The sequence below is a fragment of the Notolepis coatsorum genome (assembly GCF_963971535.1).
Source record: "Notolepis coatsorum genome assembly, chromosome: 2".
NCBI classification, from domain to species: domain Eukaryota; kingdom Metazoa; phylum Chordata; class Actinopteri; order Aulopiformes; family Paralepididae; genus Notolepis; species Notolepis coatsorum.
In genome coordinates this window covers 223,868,211-223,880,267 of record NC_140166.1, presented here as the reverse complement: position 1 = coordinate 223,880,267, position 12,057 = coordinate 223,868,211, and the positions used below count along the sequence as shown (strand labels likewise).

Below are 12,057 nucleotides of genomic sequence, written 5' to 3'. Positions count from 1 at the left end.
GCCGTAGCCGCCTGCCGTGGGGGAGCATGTTGAAGAGGTTGTGACCCGGGTGGGCGGGGTCTGCCATGATCTTCCTCGCCCTCCTCAAGGCCCTGGTGGAATGTAGGGACTCGAGGGAGGGAAGGGGGCAGCCGATCACCCTCTCCGCCGAGCGTATCACCCGCTGCAGCTTGGCCTTGTCCCTGACCGTGGCTGCAGGGAACCAGGTGATGATGGAGAGGGTGAGGATGGACTGGATGATGGCGGTGTAAAACTGGACCATCATGGTCCTCGGCAGCCTGAACTTCCTCAGCTGACGTAGGAAGTACATCCTCTTCCGGGCCTTTTTATTGAGAGCGATGGTGTTCAGCTCCCATTTTAGGTCCCGGGAGAGTGTCATGCCGAGGAAGCGGCAGGACTCCACAGAGGCCACCGGGGTGCCTCCCAGAATGATCGGGGTGGGGGGGGCTGCCTTCCGCCTGAAGTCCACTACCATCTCCACTGTTTTCTGGGCGTTGAGGTCCAGGTTGTTGCAGCTGCACCAGCTCAGCAGCCTCTCGATCTCCCTCCTGTAGGCGGACTCGTCCCCCCTGGATATGAGACCCACCAGGGTGGTGTCGTCCGCAAATTTCAGGAGTTTGACCGAGGGGTGCAGAGAGACGCAGCTGTTGGTGTACATAGAGAATAGTAGTGGGGACAGAACACAGCCCTGTGGGGAGCCAGTGCTGATGGACTTGGGATCGGAGATGTTGATTCCCAACTTCACCCGCTGAGTCCTGTTAGTCAGGAAGTCCGTGATCCACCTGCAGGTAGAGTCCGGCACCTGCAGCAGGGACATCTGGTGCTCCAGGATGTGCGGGAGTATGGTGTTGAAGGCCGAGCTGAAGTCCACTAACAGAATCCTGGCGTAGGTCCCTGCAGTGTCCAGGTGTTCCAGGACATAATGCAGAGCCATGTTCACAGCATCGTCCGTGGAACGGTTGGCTCTGTATGCAAACTGCAGGGGGTCCAGGAGAGGGTCTGTGGTGGACTTCAGGTGGGCCAGGACAAGGCGCTCAAAGACCTTCATGACCACAGACGTCAGGGCGACCGGTCTGTAGTCGTTAAGGCCTGTGACCTTGGCCTTCTTGGGGACGGGGATGATGGTCGAGGCCTTAAAACATGCTGGGACCCGACACAGCTCCAGTGAGGTGTTAAAAATGTTAGTGAACACTGGGGACAGCTGGTCGGCACAGTGCTTCAGGGTGGCGGGTGAGATAGAGTCAGGACCGGCTGCCTTCCGGGGGTTTTGGCTCTTAAACAGGCGGTTCACCTCTCTTTCTGTGACAGAGAGGGGGGGGGGGGGGGGAGGAGGAGGGGGGAGGGGTGGCGGGAGAGGGGAAGGGGAATGGGGGGTGGGTGGGGGGGGGGGGGTCGTGGTAGGGGAGACAGGGTTACCACTGGGGACCGGGGGGGTGATTGTGGTCTGGGGGTGTGAGGAAAGGGGGCCGGGGGTTCCCTGTCAAACCGGCAGTAAAACTCATTGAGCTCATTTGCCAGTAGAAGGTTGTCAGACGTCTGTGGGTCAAGATGAGTCAAGATGAGAAGCACGTTCAGCCACAGACTCATACCCCCCCGACACTCAACTAACCGCCTCGGACAGTGCTTGTATACCAGCGGCCATCAGGCTCCACAACAGTGGGCAGCGACTGCTGCCAGACATTGACCTAGAACTAATAGGAACCCAAGGAGGACAATAACACTACCTTAGGCATACTGCACCTTATATTATCTGGTATGTCATAAATGTATAGATGTAGCAGTACTGTCTATCTGTATGTCGTGTGTGTCATATGATGAATTGAAAATGGAGGACCCTGATGGAAACAAGACGAAAGTCTTTCTCAGGTCTGCATCCTCTTAACAATTGTATGTATTGAGCTGTACTGTACTGTACCCATTCTGCAATCTGTTAATAAACTTTTCAATCAATCAATCAATCAATCAATCATGTGGATACTGTGATACTGTGAATAATGTATATTTCCGTTAGTTAGATAGTAAATTATAACACTACCTTATGCATACTGCACCTTATGTGACACTGTGAATATATATTTCAGTTAGTTAGATAGTAAATTATATTGACCTATTTGTTTACACTGCTTGTGTTGTTTTTACTACCTGTACCCCCCCCCCCTCCCCCATGCTGCTATGATGCCTGAATTTCCCCAAGGGGATCAATAAAGAAATATCTTATCTTAACCTAATCAGATGGCAGCATTCCAGCTAATTTTGCAATGTAAAATATCTGCATCTTGTCATTGTGTCTTTACCAGCACAGCACCTGGTGTACTGGGACAACATTGGAAAGGTGCAAATGAAGGCAAGCTAGAGTCTAATGATTGTATGGTGAATAGCGCCATCTTGTGTCCATGATAATCTGCCACCAGTTTATACTGTAAATCAGTGAGAGTTGCCAAGTGTTACAATGGCCCGTCCAGATCTCTTGTCATTGTATTGACTATAGAGCTAAAACCACTACACCTTGTATTCAAGATCCTTATATTTAATGGTTATCGTGTGCAGTATCATAATTAATACAACAATAACACACCATTTGCCAGGCCAATATACAGATTACAGAACATACATTAAAAACTAAAAATCTATAGAAAATCTATTACATTTACAAACCAATGAGCTTCTATAGACAGTAGAACAGATATGCAGCCAGTATGAGCTTCTAGATACAGTAGAAAATATATGCAGCCAGTATGAGCTTCTAGATACAGTAGAAAATATATGCAGCCAGTATGAGATTGTTACATACTCATGTTAGCATTAGTGCAGAATTTGACTAGAACTGTCTCATAGGGACGAATGCTGGAATGGCATTTTGAATGGCAGGCATAGTTAGACATAAGAAAGCTCTCATCGACAGACAGATTGCTAGTTATTCATAATGGCATTGAAAGACTGTCCAAATTACCGTCGGTGTGTGAATGTGTGAGTGAATGGGTATAATGTGAGGAACAAATTGTAAAGCGCTTTGGATAAAAGTGCTAGTATATAAATGCAGCCATTTACCATTTACCATTTACATGCAGCTCTATGCTGGGATCGCGAGGTTGAAGAGGTGGGTTAAAATGTTAACCCTGGTGACGGCCTTTCCAAATCTGCAGTGAACCATAATGTAACATGTTTCTGTAAATGTTACTACAGGAAGTGATTAAGCAATAGAACACAAGAGTAAATAACATCACATCTAAAGTATTTCCATCATCTCAGCCGCGACTCTATTTACTAGATTTACTACAACGCACAGCCTTTAGTGTTCTGTTGCTTTTATACAACAGATTTTATGCAATATCTGATTTCCCATTGTGAATAAAACACTTAGCTATAACGTTTTGATGAAGAGTTAATTCAGCTCAGTATACAATATACACTAAACTACTCCTAGCAGTGTTGCTATAGCAACTAACATACAGTGACATGTTATATCATTTCAATTTCAAAGTGCAGCCATAATCAGCCTTTGTTCTATAGATAATATACAAAATATTGTTTTGTTGTCCAACTGTAACAGTCCTATTTATTATGGATTATTAATTTCATATGTGGAACAAGATATGGTCCAAGGACAAAGCTGGAAGATTTTGCACAACCTTTGACCTTCATAACTTGCTGTTATTTTGTCAGCAAAGATACGATATCTCCAGTGAACTGAAATAGAGTGCGGGTGTGTTGCATAACTTGTCTCTCATCATCACCACTGTACAAATGTTTATGTAAAGTCCTGTTGGATACTTAAATCAATATATATTTTGAATAAACTATGAACTTGTGAAAGTATGGTTATTTTTATATATGTTTTTACACACTATACATTGCCCTTTATATTTTATGGGTAATTATTTTATACTAAATGTTTATATGAAGACAATTGTACAGTCACCTTATACAGTTATTATACAAAGGGAAAAGTGATCATATCCAAATGTGTGCATTTTTTAATTGGCTAGATTGAATATGTTAAAGGTAATTGATCCAAACATACATGAATGTGTAGCTCCACCACCAGACATAAGAATGGAGCCCTGTTTTCATAGCCTGCTGACTGACACCAGACAACGCTGCTTGTATTTGTTCTGTGGCTGAAACACTTTGGGTATGTTGGCAATGTTTGCAAACATTGTAGTAAAACTGATCTATATTACATTTTAAAATAGGTTCAGAAAGTTCCAAATATCTTATATTCCATGTACAGATCAAGGTAGACTTAGTATGGAGCACTATATATTGCACAGGATATACTTATATTTATAATTATAGTTACAGTATATATATTGTACCGGGAGTAGACATAAGATAGAGTTAGCTATATGTGTACCAGGGGTAGACTTAGCATAGTTATTTGTATATTTATAACAGGTTGGGCTGTACATGTACACACATATTTGTATTATTGATACTGTAGAGTATAGACTTATGTTTCTTCTATGAACTCTAACTCGTTTCATTTGAACAGTATTGAATTTCAATGGTAATGTTAGATTTAGACTGAAGTTCTCATGTAGCACATCATGGAAATAGTGAGTTCAAGTGAATTCCTTCGCGTTGTGTTCAAAGTTCTATATTGAGGTTCAGTCTGTGAAACGGCAAGTTTCAAGCAAATATCCACACGGGTCCTTCTGGGTTTAGATGTCCACGTTTATTTAGTAAGAATACAAGAACAAAAGACAAAATGCACAATATTCAATGAATGGTCATTCTTCCTAAACCAGCTCCTATCTAGGTCTGTCTCCCTCAAAGTCGGCCACCAGAAGAACATCTCTCTCTCTCTCTCTTTTGATAACGCAGATGGGTCTGTTCTAAAACAAAATAGTTGCATTTACGACTGACCCATGCCCCACACATCCTGGCTGTGGGTTCAACAGAAGGCCTTGAAAATAGAGTGTCCCGTATGAAGTGTCCCGGCTGCCCAGAGAAGAGGTGAGGGAGAAGGTTATAGGCTGAATCAACCTCCTCCATGGAGGTCCGGCCACCACATTGTTACCAACCCCCCCGCCCCCCCTTGGAACAGAGAGAGGAGACTGACCCAAATCCCACAGTAATTCAAAATGACCAAAGGTGATCAAACACAAATACAACGGTTGCATATTGTTGTCCAGCCTACCCCGAGTATGGAAATAAAGATTTTGACTTCCCCACATGCAAAGGGACAGAGGTATTGAAGATGGGAATCAAATATGTGAATATGTAAATAATCCAATCAAACAAACTTTACCCCGGTAGGCTAGAAACTAGAAACAAAGCTAAACATAGTGTGTGTGTGTGTGTCCCTCAGAACAATGATAGAGTGACTGAGTGAATGTAACGCCTAATTACCTCATCTTTCACAACTCAGCTTCTTCAAGATCAATTTAAATCCAAAACCCTGGGTAGAGGAGCTGTGAATGTCACTGATCTCTACTTCAGCTCACAGAACTCAGCAGCCTCCCCAGAGTAACATATCCTAAGGCCTAACAAAAATAATAGTTGGTTTCAGGTTGGTTGTCAGTTTGGCCATGGGTAGGTAGGGAATTTATTTTATTTTATTTTTTTATTTTATTCTTTCCCACGGCGACTATGGATAGGGAATTTCTTTATTTAATTAAAATGTTCACAACAACATGGATGCATGTACTCTGCCAGCATGTTTAATATCCATAATACTAAATGTTTGACTAAGATTTCAATGAAACTTTATTCGAAAAAAAAAAAAAAAAAAAAAAATCGGATTTTTTTTTTTTTTTTTTTTTTTTTTTTTTTTTTTTAATATATAATTTTTTTTAAAAACTCATAAAATATATTGGGTCGCACCTAAATCGGCAGGGTCGGTCGGCAACCTGAAACCAACCATTATTTTTGTTAGGCCTAAGTCCAGGATAGAGAGGCTGAGTGAATGTGGTGTTGACTCTGTGCAGGAGGGTCATGGTGTCAGAGACGCTGTAGAAGCACAGAGTCCCTGCCCTGTGATCCAGGTACACTCCTATTCTGGAGGACCGGGGGCCCGGTACTGTTATGTTCTTGTTATTGTGTCTGAAGAAGTAATGACTTGGTGTGCACTCTAAAGTCCAGGATTTGGAATTGTATCCAAACACACAGTCCTCACAGGTGCCTGTTCTACTAATGTCTTTGGAGGAGGCTGCTACACAAACCACTCCACTCCACTCCACCTCCCAGTAACAGCGTCCAGTCAGACCTTCTCTACCCAGAACCTGCCACCATCCAATAAATCGTTCTGGGTGATTAGGATATGACTGCTCTTGCTGCATACATGTTGCTTTTCTGTTCTCCTCAGACAAAGACAGATATCTGTGTGTTGTGTTTGGGTCCAGTGTGATCTGAGAGGAATATTGTAAGAAGTCAGCTCTGGTTTTGGGCTCTGGTGGCAGTAAAACATTAACTGCATTCACTGTTGTTGAGATTCTGGGCCACTGCTCTTTCAGAACGTCCTGTAGTTTGTCTCTCAGCTCAGACACGACCTCAGTCACATCTGCAAAGTACAGGAGAGGAAGGACACTGATGCTGGGTAAGTCTGTAGACTCACTGGGACCGGAGAGGGAGGGGTAACTCTGTAGAAAGTGGATGTGGTCCTCTGTGTGTGAGAGCTGCTCCAGCTCAGTGTCTCTCCTCCTCAGGTCCGCTATCTCCTGCTCCAGTCTCTTCTGCACTTCTTCAGCCTGAGTCACTGTGGTCCTCTGTTGGGCTCTGATGACCTTCTTCAGCTCAGAGCGCCGCGTCTCCAAGGAGCGTATCAGCTCAGTGAACATTCTCTCACTGTCCCCCACTGCTTTATCAGCAGAGCGATTGAGAGAATCAACAGCCTGTTGGGCCTCTTTGAGTCGCTTCTCTCTCTCCTGGACTCTCTGGTGGATTTTCTGCTGACTCATGCCAAGCTCTTTCTGTCTCTCTGTCCTTTCTGCTGCAGCTGAGACTGTATCATGGCCTTTATGTTCATCCATGGAACACAAATAACAGATACACTGCTGATCAGTACGACAGAAAACATCCAGAATCCTGTCATGACGAGTGCAGGTGTTCTCCTGAAGCCGTGTGGAGGCTATGACCAGCTTATGCTTCTTAAAGGTATCAGATTGATAGTGAGGCTGGAGGTGAGTTTCACAGTAAGAAGCCAGACATACCAGGCAGGACTTGAGGGCTTTCTGCTTTCTCCCAGTGCAGAAATCACAGGCCACGTCTGCAGGTCCAGCATAACAGTGATCAGGAGGAGCAGCTTGGAGTCCTGTCTTCATTAGTTGTTCTATCACTTCAGCCAGCATATTGTTTTTCTTCAGAGAAGGCCTCGGAGTAATAGTCTCCCTGCACTGGGGACATGTGTAGATCCCCCTCTGATCATCTCGATCCCAGCAGTCTTTAATACAGCCCATACAGTAGCTGTGTCCACAGGGAATAGTGACCGGATCCTTCAGTAGATCCAGACAGATAGAACAGCAGAACTGGTCCCGGAATAGATCAACTCCTTGCTGCGCCATTTCAAGTTTTGTTTTCTCAGGAAGAGTGAAATCTGATCACGCGGGTGGCGTGCTTCACTGCTTCCTGGTTGTAGAGTAAACTCTGATTGTGTGTGACGCGTTTTGGTGGGAGGTGCTTCCTGGTTATAGTTGTACAGGGGAGGAGTCACTTTAAAGAGACAGTGTCTATTTTACTGTGATTCATACTCATAGATAGATGTTTGTACATAGTTCAGACTTTCTCTCGCCATCAACTACCTCTAATGTGTTTACTTTGTCAAGGAAACCCCACTAAAACTCATAAGCACAAAGAGAGAAAGAGGTATACATACTCAATACAACACAATACAAAATCTCTTTACATTTCTCTCTCTCTCTATCTCTCATACACACTCTCACACATCATTTACTGTCACTCTCTCCTCTCTTGCTTTCTTTTTCTCTCACACTTTCTCCTCTCTCTCTCTCTCACACATCATTTACTGTCACTCTCTCCTCTCTTGCTTTCTTTTTCTCTCACACTTTCTCCTCTCTCTCTCTCTCACACACACTCTCACACATCATTTACTGTCACTCTCTCTCTCTCTCTCTCTCTCTCTCTCTCTCTCTCTCTCTCTCTCTCTCTCTCTCTCTCTCTCTCTCTCTCTCTCTCTCTCTCTCTCTCTCTCTCTCTCTCTCTCTCTCTCTCTCTCTCTCTCTCTCTCTCGCATTTACTCTCATTCTCTCCTCTCTTGCTTTCTCTTTCTCTCACACTCACTATTCTCTCTTGCTCTCTCTCTCTCTGTCTCTCGCTCTTTCACTGATTTGATTTACTGATTTGTTTGGAGGCTGGTTTCTTACCAGTTTCCTTTATGTCTCAGAAAGAACCCGACTTCATTGCTGGGCATTGGTGTCAAAGTAAATCTGCAGTAGTTCTCATTTCATGAGCAAAGTTATGTATATATATAATTATGAGACCCATGATTACAGTTGTTAAAAAGATATCTAGAGAATAACTTGATGTTACCAAATATGCATTAGTAGGTACAGTAACTGTATGTAGCCCACTCTCAGGGGCTCATACAGAAACAAGCATTTCATTATAAAGTATTCTGTATTTTGTTGTGACAAATAATAAACAAACTTGAACTTGAAAGAAAGTAGAGAACCCAGGGGAGGAAAGAAAGTACTTTTACTCTTGTATTTAAATACAGTTTTTAGGATACTTTACTTGAGTATTTCCAGTTTAGGGATCTCAGATTCAGATTCAGATTACTTTATTCGCCATTTATGTAAACACAATGGAACGTGCTACGACAGTACAGTGCATAATCTTTTTTAACAAATAAGAATAATAATCACAACAATACATTTTACTATGTACACTTCAAAGGAAGTTTCCTAATTTATTTTCCTCAACCACATTTATACAAACCCTGACAGTTACTGTACTTTATTTTAATCCAAAATATGTGATCAGATGGAAAACATAACATTTAATGTTTAAGTCTGTCGATGTCAAAAGGAAGGAATCACAACCAGCATAACTGGATGAACAACCAGTTTGACGTCACAGAGGCTGATGCATTGAGCATTTAGGAGCTCCCAAGCATTATAATCCTGTAGTACACCATACAGAATGTGTATTTACTTTAGTCACTTACATTCAATATTTACTTTTATGCTATTACTTTAGTAGAATTTTTAATAGAGTCCTTTTACGTTTATCAGAGTACTATTCTATCAAATGGGGTAAAGTTGGTTTTGATATTGGATATTCACATAATCCATTTCTCTCTTCAGCACCTCTGTCCCTTTGCCTGTGGGGAAGTCCACATCTTTATTTTCATACTCAACAATCAACAACCTTTTTTCATATGTATTCACCGTTTTAATTACTATTGAAATTCAATAGCGTTAGAATCAAACAAGTTAGAGTTCCAAAATAATGCTGCTTTTAGTCTAGATATATATTACCATTGAAATGAAATAGTGTTACATTTAAATGACTTAGTGTTTGAAATCCAATGCTGGTTTAAATCTAGATATCATCCCTCAAATAATTACTTTCTAAATTGATACCATTGAAATTCAATACTGTTACCTATGCTGTTTACTTACTGTTTACTACTTACTGTTTACTATTCCAATATCAATGAATGAATGAATGAATGAAAACTTTATTTAACAGATTGCAGAATGGGTACAATACAGTACGGCTCAATACATACAATTGTTAAGGGGATGCAGACCTGAGAAAGACGTTTGTCTTGTTTCCATCAGGGTCCCCCATTTTCAATTCATATAGACATTTATGACATACACAACATACATGACATTTATGGCATAGGGACATATAGGTATTTAGTACTGATACATTTGTGACATAGGCGGTATTCAAATATACAGTACTGTTACCCCTAGATCCTGACAGAGTATATACATATGATGGGGAGGGGACTGTACATTAGGAGGGGGTGGAAGGGAAATATACATACGGCGGGGAGGGAATATATACATGCGGTGGGGAGGAGACTGTCTATTAGGAGGTGGTGGGGGTTTTGGGCATTTACGGTGGCCAGTTTCGAATTGCAGCCTCCCGTAGGTGCTCTTTAAGAGCGGTTTTGAATGTGGGCAGGGATTCACATTCCTTTACAGCTTTGGGTAGGGCGTTCCACATTGTTGTGGCATAATTGCGAAACGTGTTTAGTCCCTTGTTTGAGCCGAATCTGGGTTTCACATGATTTGTTGAGCTTCCTCTGGTGTAGTGGTTGTGGTATTCACTGACCTTTGGGAAGTATTTTGACATGTACATGGGCACCCCGGTCGTATAGTGTATCTTGTAGACCAGGCCCATTGCAAGTTGCTGTACTCTGTCATCTACTCTAAGCCATCCTAGGTTGGCAAAGTGGGCAGGGGTGAGGTGGGTTCTGGGGTTCAGGTCAAGCAGTAGTCTGACCAGTTTGTTTTGTGATGTTTGTAATTTTGTTTTAAGCGCCTTTGAGGTGCTTTGGTACCATGAGGTGCACGCATAGTCATAGTACCCTTGAATGAGTGCTCCTGCCAGAGTCTTCAGGGTATTCTTGTTTACCAGAGAGGAGATCCGGTACAAGAATCTAGTTCGTTGGTTGACTTTTTTTATTACATTGGATGCCATTTTGTCACAGGAAAGATTTGCCTCTAGGATGGAACCCAGGTAGGTAATTTCGTCTTTCCTTGTGACAATATTGTCACCCACTGTAACTGAGAATCCGTCGGTCTTGCTGAGTTTGTTATTTGAACCGAAGAGAATGGACTCTGTTTTGCCCATGTGTAATGATAGTTTGTTATCAGCGAGCCATATGCAGATTTTGCCTAGTTCCGTGCTGAGGGTTTTTTCAACCTGCAATTTGTTCTTGTCAGAGACCAGCAGGGCTGAGTCGTCCGCAAACAGGAACAAATTGCAGTCACAGGCTGACATGTCATTTGCATAAATTAGGAAGAGTAGCGGTCCTAGTATGCTTCCTTGTGGAACACCACAGCTCACTGTGAGGGGGGGGGGATAGAGTACCGTTTACCTCTACCATCTGTTCTCTCCCCTCTAGGTAGGACTGCATCCAGCTCACTGATAGGCTATCAAAACCAATTGCTTTTAGCTTGTCCATTAGAATGGAGTGATTGACAGTGTCGAAGGCCTTTTGTAGGTCCAGCATGACCATGCCGCAGTATTTGCCCGCGTCCACCTCTTGTTTGATGTGGTCGTTCAAATAGAGGAGGCATGTGTCAGTGGAGTGGGACGTTCTGAAGCCAGATTGGAATTCGTAGATTAGGTTTTTTTCCGCCAGGTACTTTTCGACCTGTTCGTAGACTATTTTCTCCATGACTTTCGAGATGGAGGTAAGAATAGAAACAGGCTGGTTTAAGTCTAGATATCATCCCTCCAATTAGCAGCAATTACTTTGTCAAATATCTGTTCCAAATCTTTAAGGAAGAATATGAAACGGTCATGAATTACCATTTGAAATTCAATAGCGTTAAATGAAAATGACGAGTTCCAAAAACAATGCTTAAGTCTGCAGGTGGGAGGAGCTCCGAGACTCAGTTCTGAGTCCATTTATGAACCACTTGAGAGAAAAGCTAGAGGTCACACAGGCTTTTAGACAGCTGCCTGGTGTTTATTCTTTTGCTGGTTTCTTTCTTTTCTTCTTTTTTTTTTTTTTTTTTTTTATATTTTTTTTATTATTGCAAAACAAAAATTATTAAAAGTCAGTACTCAACACACAATGCATAATGAAACTTTCAGTCAAGGTGGTTAAAATTACATGCAAGTACAGAAACAAGATAAAACAAAAATAGTCTATAATAACATTTTAACCGTATACAGTGTATATCCAGCGAAATTACAATTATATAAATGTTAGTATAGAACATACCCCTAATACCTATTTTCTAAAACCCTACACACATATGCTCCAGCTCGAACCCCCCCCCCTCCCGGACCCCCCCTTGGATAGTACCTCCATTATCCCTCACTCCTAACCAGACACTACCATTATAAGCTAGCTTTTATTCTCTCCACCACTTCTACCCACATTGACATTTTGGATTCATTGAGACC

At 42.5% G+C, this 12,057-nt stretch overlaps 1 protein-coding gene across 1 annotated transcript in view; it reads right to left on the bottom strand.

Annotated features, from left to right (window-relative positions):
* The window catches only part of LOC311223811 (uncharacterized protein), a gene marked incomplete at its 5' end in the record, with an annotated part of 52,156 nt that extends 44,654 nt beyond the window's left edge, over positions 1–7,502 (bottom strand). The window contains 2 exon segments of the mRNA XM_084308577.1: positions 1,417–1,536; positions 5,883–7,502. Coding sequence (XP_084164703.1) covers positions 1,417–1,536; positions 5,883–7,502 — 1,740 coding nt within the window.
* Between the last annotated feature and the right edge of the window lie 4,555 nt (positions 7,503–12,057).